Here is a 21,345-nt window from a genome sequence, read left to right as displayed (position 1 = left end):
TTCCTAAATGTGATGTGTTCATTTTGAAATGGCAGTCAAGTGATATGAAATAAATACAGTCAATTCAAAAAACGTTGTCGTCGACCACTCGAGTGACTCAAGCCTACGCGACTGGACCGAAAGGAACTCTGGGTAGTAATCATTGAAGCCGAGTTGACTCCATAATCGGACTAGTTATGCCTGGTTTGCAGCACGAACCTTCGTAGGCGAGCGGGAAGTGTCGAAGGATACTTTTTTTTTTAATGCCTTCATATTTTAGAAATTGTGAACTGAATCATAACTACTTTGTTTTCCTTTCCCGAAACCCAAAGACATGCATTTGATGGATTGTTTCTCGCCATTATTATCTTATTACTAGCGGGAACAATTAATTCAGAACGAATATTTAACAGCTTCAGTGATTTTTACCTAGAGTTAGTTTCGGTCCAGTCGCGTAGGCTTGAGCCGGTTGACGACGTTTTTTGAATTGACTGTAATCACTATCTGAACGCCACACATTTCACGTAACATCGAATAATCTGGAGAGTTTCTGGTAAGAATTACAATGGTAAATGTTTCCTCTCCATTATCATAAATACCATTCATATGTATATATTTTGTATATAGAGGATATTACATGGGCGCGTGGAGAGACGAATTTTATCTTCGAGTGTTGAAAAGATATCTCACAAGTGAGAGATTTTCAACACGAGAGAAAAATTTCGTATCTCCGCGCGCCCATGTAATATTCTTTTTTTTTTTTTTATAAAATTATCCATAAAATCAACTTAACAAGCTTTTTATTATTATAAAAAGTTTTTATTTATAAACTAATAGCTTAAATACACATGGAAACGATATTTTCACATGTGAAAATAACATGCTATTTTCGCATGTGAAAATATCAGCTTTTCGAAAAGGAGAAATATAGGTATTTTATGGATAATTATATGATAAATAGAGGATATTACATGACCGCTTGGAGATACGAATTTTATCTTCTAGCGTTCAATTGATATCTAAATTGAACACGAGAAGATAAAATTCGTATCTCCAAGCGGCCATGTAATGTTCTGTTTATTATATAGATATCGATGAAACTTAAATAAAACAAAAGCTCAAAAATTCTTTATTACAATAGCAAGCCGATTCAACAGCGATATCTTCACGTGTGAAAGATATGGTATCTTCCACTGCTGAAAGATATCAAGTTTTCAACACTAGAGAAAACCTGGTATTTCATCGATATCTATATAATGAATAACAAATATCTAATGGAAAGATAAACTGTTATACTGTTAATTGTACAATTTTCCTCAGTAGGCCGTAGACCTCCAAACTTCTTCACTAATTCACAATTTTATTGGCTAACTTTTTCACGGATATATGTTACGCACTATAGATCGTGGACCCCATTTTTACTTTGATTATTTTACGTCCGGTATAATTCACATTCAAGGTGCTATTTTTTCAAAGTCTAAACGTAATATTCGTAAGTGAAAAGAAAACACGAAAAACACGCGAAAAAATCCCGTTTGTAAAGTAAATATTGACATATCTTAGGAAATCTGTCTCCAAGGTCATTATATTTATATTTCATTATATAATAGCATTTGAAGATGATTGACACATTTGGACTGACTTAAACTACGACCAATTTCAAACCCGACGAGGACGAGGACGTTTACCTAAGTACAGACCATTGGTCCTCGCTTGATGAGCACGTTAAACAAAAGCCAACCTATATGAATAACTCTAAATAAAAATATTACTTTGCATAAATATTTATTATATTCATTAATCTTCAAAAACATCACTAAATTCATCTCACTTATAAAAAATCGAAGCTGGTTCTTTACTGACAAGCTCTAAATGTAATTATCAATAGGGAAAAAGAACGATGCGCTGATGAACATGACGTCTATTTTGCTGGTGTTGGCTTGCTTGGATACGTTATCCGCGCTGTTTTATATATTACTCAGGTTTCTGTTTCTCAATTTTAAAGTTTCCCAATTAAAAATTTCCAAATCACTGATATCGTTTTAAGCAGATAAAACTTGTACGTTCAGATTAAAACTAAACGAGTTGGAAAACTAAAATCTCGACAAATAACAGATTCAAAAAAATCCCCGTTCAACAGTTCAGTGAAATGCAAATTATTAGAGATTTAAAAAACCTTCAAATTTCATCCGGCGATATCCTGAAATATAGCGACCTGTACCTCCGTGAAATATCTTATACTTATTAATCTGTGTCCTCTTTTCACACTCTTCAAATAATTCACGCGCAATTAAGCAATTCTAAACTCCAATTTTATTTGAAAGTACTTTAACTCAGACATTCAAGCTTTACTTTGTCATTTGAATAAATATGTATGAATATCCATTTCGCCGTAAGGGCATATCAGTTGAGGTTTGCTCTTCGACGTTTCAACTTCTCAGGACTAGGTACTAGTAATTGTTCTCGGTAAGTTTTAAGAGTTAGTTAATTGCAATCAGTGGCAAAACATACTTTGTGCAACATCTTTGTAGAAATAGAAGTAGAGTGAGTATTTTTGTTTTTGAATTGTGAGTTAGCCATGTCCCGACTTAGAACAGCCCAGAGGTCGTTTCAGGGTTCGATCTGTGAGTTAGCCATGCCCCGACTTAGATCAGCCCAGAGGTTGTTACAAAGTTCAATCTGTGAGTTAGCCGTGCCCTGACATAGATTAGTCCAGAGATTGTTACAGGCTTCAATTTGTGGGTTAGCCATGCCCTGACTTAGATCAGCCCAGAGGTTGTTTAAGGGTTCAATCTGTGAGTTAGCCATGCCCTGACTTAGATCAGCCCAGAGGTTGTTTTAGGGTTCAATCTGCGAGTTAGCCATGCCCTGACTTAGATCAGCCCAGAGGTTGTTTTAGGGTTCAATCTGCGAGTTAGCTATGCCCTGACTTAGATCAGCCCAGAGGTTGTTTTAGGGTTCGATCTGTGAGTTAGCCATGCCCTGACTTAGATCAGCCCAGAGGTTGTTTCAGGGTTCTATCTGTGAGTTAGCCATGCCCTGACTTAGATCAGCCCAGAGGTTGTTTCAAGGTTTCATCTGTAAGTTAGCCATGCCCTGACTTAGATCAGCCCAGAGGTTGTTACAGGGCTCACTGTCCTTGTCCTTTTTATCTCAGTTCCATATCTTATTTCTCTATAGAAGCAATGATTTGGAAGTATCTGTTGTTGCTGCTGGTTTGTTTGATATTTCACTCAAGCCAGGCACGTTTTGAACGAGCATCTTCACGTAAGTATTTTTAGCTCTTATATCTGGTTAGAGTCGCAGCTCGTTGCTCGTTCCTTTAGGTTCTTTTTCATTGACGTTGAACACATTATTTTCCCATTTAAGACAACGTGTCATTCTCTAGACTGAGAATAAGATTCTTTGTTTGAGTTGTATCCAATTCATGTGTCTTCTCATGTGCAACTGTTAAACAAAGAAATGATACTCCAGGGAATGACACATGGTCTTGAGAATAAGATTCTTTGTTTGAGTTGTATCCATATTCATGTGTCTTTTCATGTGCAAACTTCAAACTTCAAATAATTTTACGAGGTCAAAGGTTCTACCATCTCATTGTTCTCTAATGTTCGAAAAGTGACGAGAAGTACGGATGAAATAGAAATATAGAAAAATGTTTTACTTTGACTCGACATTGCACATCAGTAACTTTTATTAGTCTTCTTCCTTGATTTGAGGATTTTTTCCAGGTTCTGTTTTGGCTCCTGCTTCGTGAGCATGTTGCCTCACAGAATTATTTTACTTGTTGTCTTTCCTTTCTCTAGATAAATGGAAAAAGCTCAACTGGGGGCCCGTATGCTTTGAGGGTAAGGGCACCAAACCGGGTATCTTCAAACCTCATTCCGAGGGATTTCTTGCAGCCGTTAAGCTCGTTCACTGGAGCGGCAAGATTGTCTGCGCATCTCGGGCGAGTCATGAAAGCAACTGGGGATGCCACAACTTTCCAAACCTCGTAAAAACCCCTTTGAATGTCTTCATTACCGATGAGAGCAACCACATCCTCTTCCCAAAGGTTGGAGCAACGTAAGTAATTCATCGGCATTTCAGTCATAGATAAACATTTATTTGGTAAGTTGAGGTTGGTCCCTTGGTCAGTTGAGGTTGGTCCCTTGGTCAGTTGGTAGGTTGGTTCCTTGGTAAGTTGGTAGGTTGGTCCCTTGGTAAGTTGGTAGGTTGGTCCCTTGGTAAGTTGGTAGGTTGGTCCCTTGGTAAGTTGGTAGGTTGGTCCCTTGGTAAGTTGGTAGGTTGGTCCCTTGGTAAGTTGGTAGGTTGGTCCCTTGGTAAGTTGGTCCCTTGGTAAGTTGGTAGGTTGGTCCCTTGGTAAGTTGGTAGGTTGGTCCCTTGGTAAGTTGGTAGGTTGGTCCCTTGGTCAGTTGGTAGGTTGGTCCCTTGCTCAGTTGGTAGGTTGGTCCCTTGCTCAGTTGGTAGGTTGGTCCCTTGCTCAGTTGGTAGGTTGGTCCCTTGGTCAGTTGGTAGGTTGGTCCCTTGGTAAGTTGGTAGGTTGGTCCCTTGGTAAGTTGGTAGGTTGGTCCCTTGGTTGATCACCGGTAATCAAATTGGTTGGATGACTTTTTGTTTTACTTGAATACGACTGCCATGCAGGCACTAAATACTTTAAACACTAGTGAGCTTCTCTCTCAAAATTTAAAATATTCAAATGTACCTTTTTTCTTTGACAGATTTACCACAGGCGTCCACAGGAACGGCAAGTGGTTCAGCATCCCTGGATTCGACTCCAGATCAGAATACCTCGTTCTTCAGCACGGCTTCAACGTCCCACTCTACGTTGGCGGCCCCAAATCCATCCTTAAAGTTTGGTACGGTGAAGATCTACTGAACTACGCCGAGAGTGATAACAGTGGTCGCGTTTGCGCTAGTGTTTATGGATACTTTGTTTAAGCCTTTCTACAAAGATACCTTTAAGCAGCTTTGCGTATGGTAACACATGAATCAAATGCTGCTGTAACGATGTAGTAAGTTTCGCTAAAACTGTTCCGAGCTGTAGTAAGATAGGTTTTAAGAAATAAAAAAGCGCTTCAATGATAGCTTTGCCTCTGGACTATTCAACAAAACACTTTTGTACAATAGGATCACTGGTCCCATTTTCAAGTCTTATTCAATTCACTTACAGGGGGTGTGAATAGGGGTATGGCAATTCAAATCACTAGCAGGGGGTGTGAATAGGGGTATGGCAATTCAAATCACTAGCAGGGGGTGTGAACAGGGGTATGGCAATTCAAATCACTAGCAGGGGGTGTGAATAGGGGTATGGCAATTCAAATCACTAGCAGGGGGTGTGAACAGGGGTATGGCAATTCAAATCACTAGCAGGGGGTGTGAACAGGGGTATGGCAATTCAAATCACTAGCAGGGGGTGTGAATAGGGGTATGGCAATTCAAATCGCTAGCAGGGGGTGTGAATAGGGGTATGGCAATTCAAATCGCTAGCAGGGGGTGTGAATAGGGGTATGCAAATTCGTCGATCCGAATCTCTCGGTCCGCAAAAAAAAAACAACAACAACAACAACAACAAAAAAAACGGAATCCGCAAAAAAAAAAAAAGTTGATAGTTGTATTGTATTTTTGTCTCGACATTAAAAAACGAACATAACACATTTTTGAAGATGGTTTAGATTTGCAATCCGAACTTCATAATGAGCAAAAGACGAAATCCGGGCCACAAAAAAATAATAAATCGGCAATGATTTATATTGGCATAACATTAATTAAGCCCAAAGTAAAGACGTCTATATAGATTATTCTGCAAGAAAATAAGACGGTTTACATCCGCGATGCGTGCTTTATGTTGGCCAAGACCCGAAATTCCGACCCCCCCCCCCCCCACCCCCCACGGAAAAAAGGCAAATCGGCAATGATTGAAAATGTTATAACATTTAGCCCAAAATAAAGAATTCTATTTAGTTTATTACTACTTTTTAAATATATCGTGATTTAACATATCTATCTACCTATCCCCTACCTGAATTCAGTGTTTATAACTGGTTGGTCAAGAGAGAACACAGCCAATGACTACACCAGACAGGAACAACACTAGGATGAATACAACCGCATCTAGGGTCCGCGCCAGAGAACGAAGATATTTGATGAAGTGGTACAGTCTACCAGATGGATGCTCAGGCCATGGATCATTCTAAAATAAGAGAAAACGTCGCTAGCAATTGACCACGTTAGAAACAAGACTGGGGCGAGTTTTGAATTTGAATTTAATTAGCAAAAGATTCCTTCATCTGACAACGCACGTCAATATCAGTAAGTCTGTGAAACCGACTACCGCCACCCGGTAGCTCAGTTGGTAAGAGCGTCGGTCTGTTGTGCGGAAGGACGTGGTTCAAGCCTCGGCCTGGACAACACTCAGGGTCTTAAAATAACTGAGGAGAAGGTGCTGCCTTTGTAATTACATCTGCAAATGGTTAGACCTTCAAGTCTTCTTGGACAAGGACTTAAAACCTTAGGCCCCGTCTGTCTTCACTATATAACCCTGCATAAGGCGGACGTAAAAGATCCACTGAAGACGCTGGTGACGACCATCTTCAGTGCCCGTGCTAACCGGCTGCCTTATCAATTGGGTCGCAAGGCCTGTTAGGCATCAAGCCGTCCACCCACCAGTGGTAAACGCATTAGACTAGACTAGAGAAACTTGAACGTGGTTGGATAAAAAGGACCAGAGTTACAAGCTTTCTAAAGCATGACCTCGAGCCAAATATTTTCCTTACCGGCCCTTCCACTTAGTCAATAAGTACATAGTATTCGCAGAGGTACCCCTTGTGTACGTAATGTTCATCCACGGAGTACCCCTTGGGTTTATCAACATGTTCATTACCTTAGTCAATAAGTACATAGTATTCCCAGAGGTACCCCTTGTGTACGTAATGTACCTCCAGGGAGTACCCCTTGGGTTCATCAACATGTTCATTACCTTAGTCAATAAGTATATAGTATCCCCAGGGGTACCCCTTGTGTACGTATTGTACCTCCAGGGAGTACCTCCTTGGGTTCATCAACATGTTGATTACCTTAGTCAATAAGTACATAGTATCCCCAGGGGGTACCCCTTGTCTACGTATTGTACCTCCAGGGTGTACCTCCTTGGGTTCATCAACATGTTTATTACCTTAGTCAATAAGTACATAGTATCCCCAGGGGGTACCCCTTGTGTACGTATTGTACCTCCAGGGTGTACCTCCTTGGGTTCATCAACATGTTCATTACCTTAGCATAACCAAAGTGGTTTAACCATGTGACCAGGGAGGGTTCATTTAAAGATACGATAGGCAGGTATTCTCCCGTGTATTCTCTTGTCCACCAATTCTTGATCAAGCTGCAATAATTTATCAATAAATCATTAATATATTGAAAATTGATCAACAATTTGCTATTATCAACATCATAGACATCATCACGATTGTCATCGTCACCATGCACCATCATTATTATAACTATCATCATCATCTTCAACATTATCAACATCATTACCATCATCATCATCACCACCATCGTCATAATCATCATACCACCATCGTCACCATTATCATCACTAACATCATCGTCACCATCATTATAGTCATCTTCACCATCACAATTATCATCAGCATTATCATCACCATTATTATTATCATCATCACCATCATCATTACCATCACCCGCATTGTCACCATCATTATCATCATCTTCACCATAATCGTCATCAACATCATCATTATCACCATCATCATCATCGTCACAATCACCATCAATGACATTATTACAAAGCAAGCAAAGGTAGCATTATGGTTGGAGCAGAGAAAGAACGGCCACTCAAAACAAAGGTATAATGCAATACCCCAATATATCCCAAGATGCACTGTATACTAATAAAACGTGTAAGTCCTTACCCAGCATTATGGATAGCCTCAAACACATTACTAGTATTCTTCGGCAGCCTGGTATAGTGATATTTATAAAGGTGTGCTCTGATGAACAGTGGTGGTTTGTTAGGAAAAGGATTCTTGTCCAGTAGATCTAGGACGTCTTGATGTCCTTGTAGTAGCCTGTACACCATGTGGACGAACCAAGGATTGTGATTGTACGAGCCTAAAGCTGCGAACCACATTTGCCAATCAAGACGAGGTTGATGGGGAGCTGGAACATATTAGCATAATATTAAACAAAGTGGTATACCACTAATAGCTCATTCAATTGGAACACAGCATTGAAGATAGACCGTAGCCTCATACTGAAACCTTTGTGCGTGACAAGCGAAGTATATCTCGGAAGTGGGCTACTGAGACGTCTCCTCAATTTATTTTCAACACAGGGTACCCAGTAAATATTTTGTCTCATATTTTCAGGCATCGAATCCAGGTCAGTTTGAAAATGACGTGGAAGTGTTGACTGCAGGTATTCAGCACACTATGCGCATTCAGTTTGGTTCAACACTGTGTCCCCAAGGAGCAAATTTCAATCCATAACTGGAATTTACTTACCAACAACTGGAAGTCTTTTGTCCAAAATCCCAGGTTTATATAGAAAGTCGTACTCCTAAAAAGGGAATGCAAAAAATATCACGTGACGGGACTAATTTACTTCCGGTTTTTCACTTGCTTGTTTGTTTGTTGTTGTTTGCGTTGGTGCTCCGTTTAGTGTCTCTTGGGAAGAGGATGGGTGGGGAAGGGGGGGGAGGGGGGGAAAGTGGGGAATAGGGAATAGGGATGAAGAAAGGAAGACCTCTCCCATATCATCCACCTTTTCTTAAGCAGATACGCAGGGTAATAGTCCTCTTTATCTTGGGTGTAATGTTTATTTCTTTGTTTAACGGTTGTGCATGAGAAGACACATGAATATGAGTACAACTCAAACAAAGAATCTTATTCTCAAGACCACGTGTCATTCCCTAGAGTATCATTTCTTTGTTTAACGGTTGTACATGAGAAGACACATGAATATGGATACAACTCAAACAAAGAATCTTATTCTCAAGACCATGTGTCATTGTCTAGAGTATCATTTCTTTGTTTAACGGTTGTACATGAGAAGACACATGAATATGGATACAACTCAAACAAAGAATCTTATTCTCAAGACCATGTGTCATTCCCTAGAGTATCATTTCTTTGTTTAACTGAAATGGGAAATCATTATGCTAAAGGTAAAGAGGTCTATTGCTGGGCTTCACTTGACGTCATTTCCTGTCTCGTGCGGAATGTTCATCATCTGATGCGGTGGTCAATGTTTGGACACCAATCGAAGCAGACAATTAGATTTCTAGACTTTTATCAACAAAGGTTTCAGTATGAGGCTACGTGCTAAATGCTCAGTCATTCGTGACAGGCGGTAAGAATTAATTTAATTTAGCACGTAGCCTCATACTGAAACCTTTGTGCGTGACAAGCGAAGCATATCTCGGAAGTGGACTATTTGATAACCCCCCGACACACCTTCCAAGGTCCTTCCAATGAGTTGCTTCCTTCAACGATTACTTCCGGTCTGCCACCAACACCAGTCATGCTGAGCAATAACATTAAAACCAGTTAGAAACCAGTAAAAAAAATACAAAAAAAAAAACAATAAAAATACGGATAAGGAGGTCATGAGGGACATGCAAGGAAAGTTGAATTAAAAAAGTGCATTGGCCAAATTTGAGACTAGGACATGATGTCCCATGCCCCTCCATTTCTAAGCCACAGGAACCCCAGGTGAGGTTCCCATGTCTCCTCCCTCATTCCTTCTAAACCAAGCCCCTCTCTTTCTAAGAAGCCACAGGAACCCCATACCTTCTAAACAGCCCATAAGCGTGCACTAGCTCCAGATAATCAGTCTTGTGCTTCAATCTTTTGATGAGAGGCCAGACTTTTTGTTGCGTGGCGTAGTCAATATCCGTATAGGGAACCTGTGGTGTGAGAAAGAGACAAACAGATCACCCAAGTTCCTTGAACATGCAAGGTATCATGGGATAGGATGGGTAGGAAAAAGATAGAAGGGAATTGGAGTTGGAAGAAAGAATAATCAGGTTAGTTAGAGTTTAAGTGAAAAAAAGTGGGCAGTAAAGGTGAAAGAATTTCAAGAAGTTTTTAGTCATTATTTGACACAGAATATTTATGACAAGATGAGGTCCAGATCAAATCTACCTCACATGCTTGCGAATCAAGGGTGGTGTAGCAGTAGTACACTCCCCTCTCACCTCTGGGGTCTCTGGTGTGATTCCAAATTACAGATGTGTTTCTTGATTACAGACTCATTTACTCAGGGCTAGCCTCAAATCAGTGTCTAAATATTCCCAAACACCAATGGTAAAGTAAAGAATGCACAACTTCAACAGTACAAACACTTTGAAACTCGACGGACCTTGACTGGAACACGTGAATATTCTTCACAAAATCGAGGCTAAGCCTGGGTAAATGAGTCTGTAATCAAGAAACACAGCGGTAATCTGGAACTTGAAAATAGTCTATTGAAGCACATTTGCTCACTCACCAGACTGATAGCAAATATGCCAAGAGCAGCAAAGGAGAATACAAACCACTGAAGAATAGACCAGACCTTGGTCACAAGACCTCTTTCCATGATACAACTATGAAAGATAAAAATAATATGCAATGATTCTAATCTGTTTAGTGCCTTGAAACTCTTGAAGTTACTGTGCGGATTCCAACTGCGACCACTATGATAAATTAGTATCATCAACCAATCATAGTGCGACATTTAGTTCAATATTTTTAACCAGCCAATCAGATAGCGCATCGATATAATAAAGGCGTGAGAACGTGGTAATCTGATTAGCTAACACATGTTATCAGTTCAATCTCCATGAAAGAATGGAACAATCTGAGTGACACTCTTAAACAATGTTCTAATATCAACCATTTTAAATCGAATTTCTTTTAAACCTGTAAACCTAAATAATTTGAACTTTTCATCTTTTACAATTTTACATACTAGTAATAATGATGTTGACTTTTCAGTAACGAGCTGGTTTCGATATTCAACCTCCACATTCTCTTTTTGCATGTTATTGTCAAAATATCTTATTTATCAGGACCTTCTTGAAAATCACATTTATAAGTGAAGAAGCTTCCTGTTAAAATATGAATGTAAATAAATAAATAAATAAATCTCTGTCTAGTTTACCGTTATCTGGTTGGTCAGTTATATTCAAGAGGTCCTGGTTCGTGTGTCCGCAAAGTAAATGATTTAATTAAATGATTCTTAAATCACTTAAATAATTGAGATGCATGGACGGGATGAATAGGATAGGTGGGATAGTTGATGGGATAGATAGATAAAAGGGATGGATGGATGAATAGGATGCATAGGATGAGTGGGATGGATGGATGGATGGATGGGTGGATGGGTGGATGGATGGATGGATGGATGGATGGATGAATGGATGAATGGATGAATGGATGGATGGATAGATGGATTGGATGGATGGATGGATGAATGGATGGATGGATAGATGGATTGGATGGATGGATGGATGGATGGATGAATGGATGGATGGATAGATGGATTGGATGGATGGATGGATGGATGGGTGAATGAATGGGTGAATGGATGGATGAATGAATGGATAGATGGGATGCATGGATGGGTGATTAAAGGATGAATAAATGAGAGAATAAATGAGATGGATTGACTGGATGGAAGGACTACAAGAAAGGGGTAGAAGGGATGGAAGGGACAGAATGGATGCATTGAACACATCGATGAATAGTATATAACTACTGATTATATAAAAAAGAAATGACCAAAGACTAGATTCCAGTCTCTTACCCAATAAAAGCTCTCAGTATTTCAATACACAGGGAGCCCAATCCTATCCATATTGCGATTGGAGTAGCCTTTTCAATTGCATCGAAGAACTCTCCCTTAGAAAATGCTAGACAAACAAATGAATATGTTAGCCTCATTCAATAGAGATAATTTTGTATACTCATACAAAATACTCACTTATCTTGGACTTGATCACATGCTTTTTGGAAATTTCCAGGTCAAATAGCTTTACCATCCAGTAGAAAACAGTACCAATGACTCCAACAAATGCAACCTTTCTGAAGATATTCTTGATCCTTTCAACCCATGTGGGAAGTGAAAGCTGATGACCACTGAATCTGCTTCTTGAAACTGAAAACACATAGGCATGCTTAAAAAGGAATATCTTAGGATATGTCTATGGATACCTATGGGTGTATGTACATGTCTCAAAGAGTACCAATGGGTGTCTCTAGGAGTACCTTTGGGTGTCTCTAGGAGTACCTTTGGGTGTCTCTAGGAGTACCTTTGGGTGTCTCTAGGAGTACCTTTGGGTGTCTCTAGGAGTACCTTTGGGTGTCTCTAGGAGTACCTTTGGGTGTCTCTAGGAGTACCAATGGGAGTCTCTAGGAGTACCTATGGGTGTCTCTAGGAGTACCAATGGGAGTCTCTAGGAGTACCTATGGGTGTCTCTAGGAGTACCAATGGGAGTCTCTAGGAGTACCTATGGGTGTCTCTAGGAGTACCAATGGCAGTCTCTAGGAGTACCTTTGGGTGTCTCTAGGAGTACCAATGGGAGTCTCTAGGAGTACCTATGGGTGTCCCTAGGAGTACCTAAGGATGCCTTTAGGAGTACCTTTGGCTGTCTCTAGGAGTACCAATGAGTGTCTCTAGGAGCACCAATGGGAGTCTCTAGGAGTACCCATGGATGTCTCTAGGAGTCACAATGGGTCTCTCTAGGAGTAACTATGGGTGTCTCTTGGAGTACCTATGGGTGACTCTAGGAGTAACTATGGGCTGTCTCTAGGAAAACCATGGGTGGGTGTCTGTTTCTGGTTTTTCTAACTTACCAAGCCACGAGGGACAAACAGCCATTAAGTGTTCATCATCAATGATTGGTAACAAAACAAACACTGCTAGCAGATTGAAGAAATTGTAATTCCCAGTCAGAATAATTAATATTTGGAAAAATAACTGAAAGGAAAGCAAAATAAATAAATGAACAAATAAACAAAGGAACGAAAGAGCAAATGAAAGGATGAGTCAGTGAGTAACAAATTCTTTTTTAAAAGGAAAAATTATTGATCTTCTGGCTCTAAAGAACATTTCTACCCATTCCTAGGAAGAATGGTCTTATAAAGGCATCCCAGCCACTTTTTAGACAAATTTGATAGGAAATAATATAGGTTGTGCAAGTTCTAAATATAGGAAAATATAGGATTTTTCCCCAAAAATATAGGCACTTTATAGGAGCTAAAATAGCTTGTAAACATTAAATAGTAAACAATAAACACACTATTTTTAAACCATGTATGTGAAATTTTAATTTGTTAGATCAAAACTGTTGTTTTCTTTAGAGGTATTTCACCATCACATGGGCTGCCTGTGGTTAGATGGCAGAACAATAAAATCCCTTTGCTCTCGGGAATTGAATTCTTTCTTATGTAAAATTGTATTGTTTCTACCATTTAATATGGCTGCCGTCAGGTGATGGTGAAATACTTCTATTGTGTAACACTAACAGCTGTACAAACATTATGTCTTATATGGTGTTGTTTGTTCTGAATCTAGACCACAATGCATCCTGTTTATGGAACTCAGGAAAGGCCTATACCTAGTATACAATCTCCCAATGATTGAAAACTTCTGACAGAGAATAGAGTGCAAATAATATACCCGTGAAATAGATAGCTAGCTAACTAATTACTAACTTTGTGCTATTTGCTGCCTAAGCTAATTAGTCAAAGAAATAGGAGAGCTGTGATAGGTAAACTAGTGCACATCTTCTACTCAAGGGCGAGCATTTAAAAAAATTTTTAAACACACTTACAAAAACTGAAACAATATTTTATTGTACATGCTTTTCCTTCGTATAATTTAACATGTTCGCATTTTTGTATCTATTCATTTGCATATTGAGTTGTTACTTTAGTAAACGTCCGTGCCCTTGTCATGCCTCGATTAATTCCTATGTCTTGTCTAATTAAGCACTAACTATCTCCTATTTCATCCTAACTATTTCACGGGTATATTATTTGCACTCTAACAAAAAAAGCTAAATAAATAATATGGAGTACATTTTACCTGAGAGTAGAAGGAAAAGATCCTTAGTGATCTGACTGGTGCAAAGAAAAGCCAGCTAAGAGCTATCAGGATAACATACCTGAAAACAAGAGGGTACAACATTTATAGAATCAAAAAACATTGGATATCATTGATATTATAAACTAGTTAATTATCATTTAAAGACTTTAACACACAAAAAGGAAAAAAACTGACCGATTTTCATTGATTAAAAGTGAAATTCTCCTAAAAGGCTCAAGCTTTGGTGCAAGCAACGAGTGTAAAAATTGGATCCGCGTGTGCTCAAGCTTTCCTTTTCGTCACATGTTAGCCAATCAGAAACCTTAATTCTGAAACGACAATACCACAAAATATTGTCTTCTCAAAAATATAAGAAACTATTTAGTGAATCGCGATACTACATTGGATACTGGGTGTGGCAGTAGTGTACTTGTCTCTAACTTCTGGGTTCTCAGGCTCAATTCCTGGATTTGTTGGAGCGTTCCCTTGGTTTGATGTTTTCCTCTGGGTTCTACAGCTTTCCTCCCTCCACAAAACCCAACACAATAAATTCCAATTTGATCCATGAGTTAGCCAAACCCTGACTTGGATCAGTCCAGAGGTTGCTTCAGGGTTTGATCTGTGAGTTAGACATGCCCTGACTTAGATCAGCCCAGAGGTTGTTTCAGGGTTCTATCTGTGAGTTAGCCATGCCCTGACTTAGATCAGCCCAGAGGTTGTTTCAGGGTTCAATCTGTGAGTTAGCCATGCCCTGACTTAGATCAGCCCAGAGGTTGTTTCAGGGTTCAATCTGTGAGTTAGCCATGCCCTGACTTAGATCAGCCCAGAGGTTGTTTAAGGGTTCGCTCTGTGAGTTAGCCATGCCCTGACTTAGATCAGCCCAGAGGTTGTTTCAGGGTTTAATCTGTGAGTTAGCCATGCCCTGACTTGGATCAGCCCAGAGGTTGCTTCAGGGTTTGATCTGTGAGTTAGCCATGCCCTGACTTAGAGCAGCCAAGAGGTAATTATTTCAGGATTCAATCTGTGAGTTAGCCATGCCCTGACTTAGATCAGCCAAGAGGTAATTGTTTCAGGGTTCAATCTGTGAGTTAGCCATGCCCTGACTTAGAGCAGCCAAGAGGTAATTGTTTCAAGGTTTGATAAAATTGACATTACTTACACTAATAGTATACTCAGACGTTGGAACCAACTGGGTAACTGATGGAAATACCAGGCTAAAGGAGTTGGGATACACTATTGATGAAAAAGAGGTAAAGGGATAAATGGAAGGGAAATGGAAATTATGAATGATAAATGGATAAATAAATGATTGAATGGACTCGGGAAGCACAGGTGGTGTGTGCTTGCTAATGTGCCGCCTTGCACCAATGCTGACCCGGGTTAGAGTCTTGCAAGGCTGGGTGTCATATGTGAGTAGAGTTGTTTGTTGGTTCTCTCCTGTGTAGAATGTGAGTAGAGTTGTTTGTTAGTTCTCTCCTGTGTAGAATGTAAGTAGAGTTGTTTGTTAGTTCTCTCCTGTGTAGAATGTGAGTAGAGTTGTTTGTTAGTTCTCTCCTCTGTAGAATGTGAGTAGAGTTGTTTGTTGGTTCTCTCCGGTGTAGTATGTGAGTAGAGTTCCTGTGTAGAATGTAAGTAGAGTTGTTTGTTAGTTCTCTCCTGTGTAGAATGTGAGTAGAGTTGTTTGTTAGTTCTCTCCTGTGTAGAATGTGAGTAGAGTTGTTTGTTGGTTCTCTCCGGTGTAGTATGTGAGTAGAGTTGTTTGTTAGTTCTCTCCTGTGTAGAATGTGAGTAGAGTTGTTTGTTGGTTCTCTCCTGTGTAGTATGTGAGTAGAGTTGTTTGTTAGTTCTCTCCTGTGTAGAATGTGAGTAGAGTTGTTTGTTAGTTCTCTCCTGTGTAGAATGTGAGTAGAGTTGTTTGTTGGTTCTCTCCTGTGTAGTATGTGAGTAGAGTTGTTTGTTGGTTCTCTCCTGTGTAGAATGTGAGTAGAGTTGTTTGTTGGTTCTCTCCTGTGTAGTATGTGAGTAGAGTTGTTTGTTAGTTCTCTCCTGTGAAGAATGTGAGTAGAGTTGTTTGTTGGTTCTCTCAGACTGTGTAGTATGTGAGTAGAGTTGTTTGTTGGTTCTCTCCTGTGTGGTATGTGAGTAGAGTTGTTTGTTGGTTCTCTCCTGTGTGGTATGTGAGTAGAGTTGTTTGTTGGTTCTCTCCTGTGTAGTATGTGAGTAGAGTTGTTTGTTGGTTCTCTCCTGTGTGGTATGTGAGTAGAGTTGTTTGTTGGTTCTCTCCTGTGTAGTATGTGAGTAGAGTTGTTTGTTGGTTCTCTCCTGTGTAGTATGTGAGTAGAGTTGTTTGTTGGTTCTCTCCTGTGTAGTATGTGAGTAGAGTTGTTTGTTGGTTCTCTCCTGTGTAGTATGTGAGTAGAGTTGTTTGTTAGTTCTCTCCTGTGTTGTATGTAAGTAGAGTTGTTTGTTGGTTCTCTCCTGCGCTTCAAGGGCTTTTTCTCCAGTTTCACTGGTTTTTCCTCCCTACACAAAAATCAATTTCTAAATTCTAATTCAATCTATCGGCTGACTTATCAATAGGGTTGCAAAACCTGTTAGGCATTACGCTGTCAACCCAGGAGCGGTAAATGCATTAGAATAGACTGATGATGAAATGGACAGAGGGCCGAAAGAATTGATCTACAGATGGATTGGTGGATTGACTGACACAGATGGGATGATTTAATAAAGTCCTCCAATGCTCATAAAAGTAAAACGCATTGAGAAAATGTGAAATGCACTATATAAGAACCCCATTATTATTACTATATGCAGTACTAAAGCACATAGATGTAAAAATCTATGACCTCTTTAGTGCGCACAGCGTAACCTATACAGTCTAAAAGGAAATTACGATATATTAAATAGATGTCCCTATAAAATCATTGTCTTTAAAATGGTTCAGAAAATAAAAGTATATACAATACTTACAATACATTTCTAGCAATGAAAAATTTTATTATTACTAATTATTATTATTATTATTATTATTATTATTATTATTATTATTATTATTATTAACAGATGGACTGGTTATTGAATGAGAAGAGGAGAGAAAGAGAATGGGAATTCCTACCTGAGATTCGTAGTGCCAATCTAACGCCGTCAGGCCCCACCAGGTTGGACATTGACTGTTCAGCTTGACGACACCTGAACAGAACATTAAACGAAATGCCAGCCATTTCACGAGCCAAAATGTGATGCCGTCATGATGACTGAATGATGAACTAAGAGAGAAATGTTTATGGTTTTAATATTAAGGAATTTTTTAAATTAAAATGATTTCAATTTCTTGGCTTTGCAGAGCTTCTTTGGTCTCTTCCATGTTTCCTCCCTCTGTGAACATGCTTACTTTAAAGCACACATCATTAATGGCTTTTTCACTAACATCAGACATTGGACACATCAGTAAAATACCAAACTTTATGTTTACTGCATTTTTCGAGTTGCGAAAACTACAGTAAGTGGCGTTGATGATGGTGCAGTCGATGAAGCAGATTTCAATAACGTTAATATTAGAAGTCACATTTTAAGCGTACCTTGAGGGAACATGACCAAAAGGAGCAACTAATACAGTTAAAAATCCTACTTCCATCAATAAAATATCCCTAGAGAGAAGGAAAAAGAATTATTCTTTGGACATTTAGTATTAATGAAGAATCATAGAAACAAAATCAGAAAATTGGAATATGAAGAAAAATTCTAAATCTCACCACTGAAACCACAAAAATGTTTGTCCAACCTGGATGATCAAAGAAATAAATGAGTATAAAAGGTATTACAGATTTAAAAAGTATTACAAAATATCCCTTAAACATTTACTTTCCTTTTATTTCCCCACTATTTTTTCTTTTTTAACTGGTCAATCAAACTCTTTCCTTTCTTTCACTTCTCCCATTTCAATAACACAATTTCCCATCCCATTGTACCATGATTATGTAAATGATGACTAGTTTTGGAACTAGTTTGGACTGCGTCGGTGTTTTTTAGTTGAATCAAATGTGTCGTAGTAGATAATTTTATCACCGTAGGAACGACGAAGACTCCAACGAAGGACTAACGTCCGAAACATCAGTCTACTATTTTTTGTACCTACGGGGATAAAATTATCTTCCATGATTATAACCTGATAGCAAAATAGAAAAACATCCCTATTCTTTATTTTCATTAGACCAATCATTCACATACTTTTTCCTTTTTTTCTCTCATCCCATTAACTCAATTATCCCATCCCATTTTACCATCATAACCTGATAGCAAAAAGGAAAAAAATTCCATCTCATTTTTTCTATCTGACCAATCAATAGCCTACTTCCGAGATATGCTTTGCTTTGTCACGCACAAGTATGAGGCTACGTGCTAAATTAAATTTATCCTTACCGCCTGTCACGAATGACTGAGCATTTGGCACGTAGCCTCGTACTGAAACCTTTGTGCGTGACAAGCGAAGCATATCTTGGAAGTGGGCTATTCCCATATTTATTTCCTTTCAATTCTCCCATCCCATTAATAACCCATTTATCCCATTCCATTTTATTATTACTACCTGATAGACAGAGTAATAGAGAAACCACAGCATGAAAAATGATACGGAATCTCTCCAGGAATCCATTGAAAAGGCCAGAAGAGATATCATCATACCAACGAGACAAAGCAGTTCCATTCCTGTCTCTATGTCCAAGCCAAGATGGGGCATAAACCATAGCAACGTAGGCTTATTCATAAAATTGTCCCAAGTCCTTGCATACTCTACAAAACAAAAACTAGGCAGCTCAAGGTACGGTCCTTTTTTATTTCGTCAAAAACAAATGTTTGATTCTCAATAAAAGTATAAAATTTTTCAATGTAGATAACCCTCCGCCTCTGAAGCTTCATGATAATGATTATATATAGCCACTTAAACAAGTTGTCTTCTAAGTTTATCAGGAGCAGTAGTACACTCACATCTCTTCTCTGGAGTCACAGGTTTGATTCATGGACTCAGTGTGAGTAGAGTTTGCTACAAAAGGTTAAAAATAACCTTTATGCTAATCAGTCAGCTATTTCACAGATTGAACCCTGAAACAACCTCTGGGCTGATCGAAGTCAGGGCATGGCTAACTCACAGATTGAACCCTGAAACAACCTCTGGGCTGATCTAAGTCAGGGCATGGTTAACTCACAGATCAAACCCTGAAACAACCTCTGGAATGATCTAAGTCAGGGCATGGCTAACTCACAGATTAAACCCTGAAACAACCTCTGGGCTGATCTAAGTCAGGGCATGGCTAACTCACAGGTTGAAGACTGGAGAAAATCTAACAAACTTTACTCACACGTGATGCAGAGTCCAAGAATCAAACCTGAGACCCCAGACGTAAAAGATGAGTGTACTACCATTACATTGTTCCACCCTTGATCTCCAACCTTAATTAGGTCTTATGTTTCATACAATTAGTATTTGTGACTTTGTTAGCTACCCAACCCACCCCTCCCCTCCTAAGAACCTCAATGACCCATTCTTAAACTTCAAGTGAAATTTACTATCGAATATTTTTTAAAGGATATATTTTTTTTGTGGTCCTACCTTCTTTGAATGCAATCTTCGCAGGCATAATACCATTTCTACCATAGAGACCTATAAAAAATGTAGTCAAAATTTTGAATTATTTAAATTTTTAAAACTTTTTGTATCGATTTTCTCTCCAGACGTGGATTTTAAAACATAAGACTTTTCGTAGAAAAAATATTCCATTTTAAGTAAAACTTTGTGAAGTGCTAAAGTAGTGAGATACCTGGTATTTGGATGTAAAGAGAAGAGAATGCAAACAAATATATGGCAGCTATTCCCCATAGAAAAACTTTACGAACTGCAATCTGTTTGCAGTATCCCGCCATGTTGGAAGTGCTCCTTCAAGCATGCGCTTGAGCCTGAAGCACAGGTATCCCAAGGGACCTTATCTCTCTGCCTTAATCAAGAAAAAAAACCTGTCATGTAACTAAAGTAAGAAAAATCTTTATAAAACTGCTTTACTTTTTGGACGTGGAAGTAGTATCTTGATTATTTGGCTGAAGGGATACGCAAGCGAGCGCGTCCTACATCTTGCCGCCAAATGTAGTTAGCTTTCGGTCATTGGTTGCGTGAAAAACTAACCTCTCTCCCCCCCCCAAAATACAAAACAAGGTACAAGTTACGAGAAAAAATACGATTAAAACCTACATCAATACAGAATAGAATAGCAAGTGAAATTCCAAAAGAAAAACAACCGAAAATTCAGCCTTTTTGTTGCTGGTGAAAATACTTTGAAGGGCGGCTTTATGGTAAGAGAAGTGGAGACAACTTAGATAAATGTATGGCCCCTAAAACAGTCCCACAATGCAATATAATGCCATCTCGACCCAATATTTTCTCAACCTCGGATAGCAGAGCCTCATAACGAAGGTAAAATATATATAAAATATAAAATATATTAAAAAATAATACGATTTGGTTAATGCGTTTAAAGGTCTGGGAACGGGAATGGGTTGGCATCGATAACGAAAATATTTCACACTCAAATTACAAACTGCAGATTTATTTTCTCTTTTTCATTTAAATATTTATATTATAACTTTAATAACGAGGGTTCATTATAACTTTGTTCTTCTATAGTGTTTGTTAAAAATATATATAGAGGATGTCACACGGTGGCGCGAAGATATGAAGTTTATCTTCGAGTGATGGAAATATTCACACGATCGAGTGAACGCAGCGAACGAGTGAAATATTTTACACCACTCGAAGATAAACTTCATATCATATAGACAAATCCACAAAGAAAAACTATTATTACAACGCTCCTTGAGCGGGAAAACATCACAAGTGACGTCATCGATATCCTCACTAGTGAAGCAGCAGTAAGGGGGACTCGCGAAGCGCCGGCATTGCCAAAAATCACAAATCGAAAAACACCAGGGGGAGGGTGGGTTTTTTGGAGCAGTGACGAGGCCCTACAGGGGGTCTTGCGCGATCCGGTGGCAGCGCGAAAAGTCCCTTACTGCTGCTATGTTGGGTACCGCAAACGGAGGTTAAGATATTCCTTAGATATAGATGGACGCCATCAAGAGCATACGAAACAAAACTGTGCGTAAGCTAAGAACTCAGGTGTTGGATCGCCTGGACGCCGACTTTGCCTTCACAACATTTATGGAGGGAGATACAGACGAGACGATGACAGAAGAAAGAGCAGAAAAAATTATGGACATGATGCCCGA

At 39.0% G+C, this 21,345-nt stretch overlaps 2 protein-coding genes across 7 annotated transcripts in view; one reads left to right on the top strand and one right to left on the bottom strand.

Moving 5' to 3' along the window:
* LOC116302088 (lipase maturation factor 2) overlaps positions 1 to 19,989 on the bottom strand; it is a 40,284-nt gene extending 20,295 nt beyond the window's left edge. For 2 of the 3 annotated variants that reach the window (XR_016119183.1, XM_089026748.1), the window contains exons 1-18: positions 19,887 to 19,989; positions 19,679 to 19,729; positions 18,659 to 18,861; positions 17,826 to 17,854; positions 17,652 to 17,720; positions 17,189 to 17,339; positions 15,233 to 15,306; positions 14,074 to 14,152; positions 12,840 to 12,963; positions 11,968 to 12,141; positions 11,791 to 11,896; positions 10,492 to 10,588; positions 9,792 to 9,907; positions 9,456 to 9,525; positions 8,505 to 8,559; positions 7,914 to 8,160; positions 7,252 to 7,360; positions 6,002 to 6,172 (exon numbers count right to left, since the gene is read on the bottom strand). Coding sequence is in view for 2 of the 3 variants with exons in the window: in XM_089026748.1 (XP_088882874.1) it covers positions 6,029 to 6,172; positions 7,252 to 7,360; positions 7,914 to 8,160; positions 8,505 to 8,559; positions 9,456 to 9,525; positions 9,792 to 9,907; positions 10,492 to 10,588; positions 11,791 to 11,896; positions 11,968 to 12,141; positions 12,840 to 12,963; positions 14,074 to 14,152; positions 15,233 to 15,306; positions 17,189 to 17,339; positions 17,652 to 17,720; positions 17,826 to 17,854; positions 18,659 to 18,861; positions 19,679 to 19,729; positions 19,887 to 19,989 (2,001 nt within the window). In the remaining variant the exon portion in view is untranslated. Of the gene's footprint in view, positions 1 to 5,926; positions 6,173 to 7,251; positions 7,361 to 7,913; positions 8,161 to 8,504; positions 8,560 to 9,455; positions 9,526 to 9,791; positions 9,908 to 10,491; positions 10,589 to 11,790; positions 11,897 to 11,967; positions 12,142 to 12,839; positions 12,964 to 14,073; positions 14,153 to 15,232; positions 15,307 to 17,188; positions 17,340 to 17,651; positions 17,721 to 17,825; positions 17,855 to 18,658; positions 18,862 to 19,678; positions 19,730 to 19,886 lie in introns of those variants that run through there. The other variant, XM_089026747.1, reaches the window with a different exon arrangement.
* On the top strand, positions 165 to 5,066 carry LOC116302086 (uncharacterized). 4 transcript variants are annotated; one of them, XM_089026867.1, is made up of 4 exons: positions 165 to 532; positions 3,163 to 3,246; positions 3,786 to 4,044; positions 4,701 to 5,066. In XM_089026867.1, exons 2-4 carry the CDS (start codon positions 3,165 to 3,167, stop codon positions 4,918 to 4,920), a joined length of 561 nt encoding a protein of 186 aa, XP_088882993.1. In that variant the 5' UTR covers positions 165 to 532; positions 3,163 to 3,164; the 3' UTR covers positions 4,921 to 5,066. The 4 variants fall into 4 exon arrangements, with proteins under 4 accessions (XP_088882993.1, XP_088882990.1, XP_088882991.1 ...); XM_089026864.1 differs by having other exon boundaries at positions 166 to 532; positions 3,160 to 3,246; XM_089026865.1 differs by lacking the exon at positions 165 to 532 and adding an exon at positions 2,327 to 2,445 and having other exon boundaries at positions 3,160 to 3,246.
* Positions 19,990 to 21,345: the final 1,356 nt, after the last annotated feature.

Source organism: Actinia tenebrosa, unplaced genomic scaffold (assembly GCF_029948245.1).
Source record: "Actinia tenebrosa isolate PJP-AT-01 unplaced genomic scaffold, QUT_ActTen_1.0 PGA_scaffold10__47_contigs__length_13832649, whole genome shotgun sequence".
Taxonomy (NCBI): Eukaryota; Metazoa; Cnidaria; class Anthozoa; order Actiniaria; family Actiniidae; genus Actinia; species Actinia tenebrosa.
Note: the sequence above shows the minus strand (reverse complement) of the source record. Positions and strands in the feature narration are given on the sequence as shown.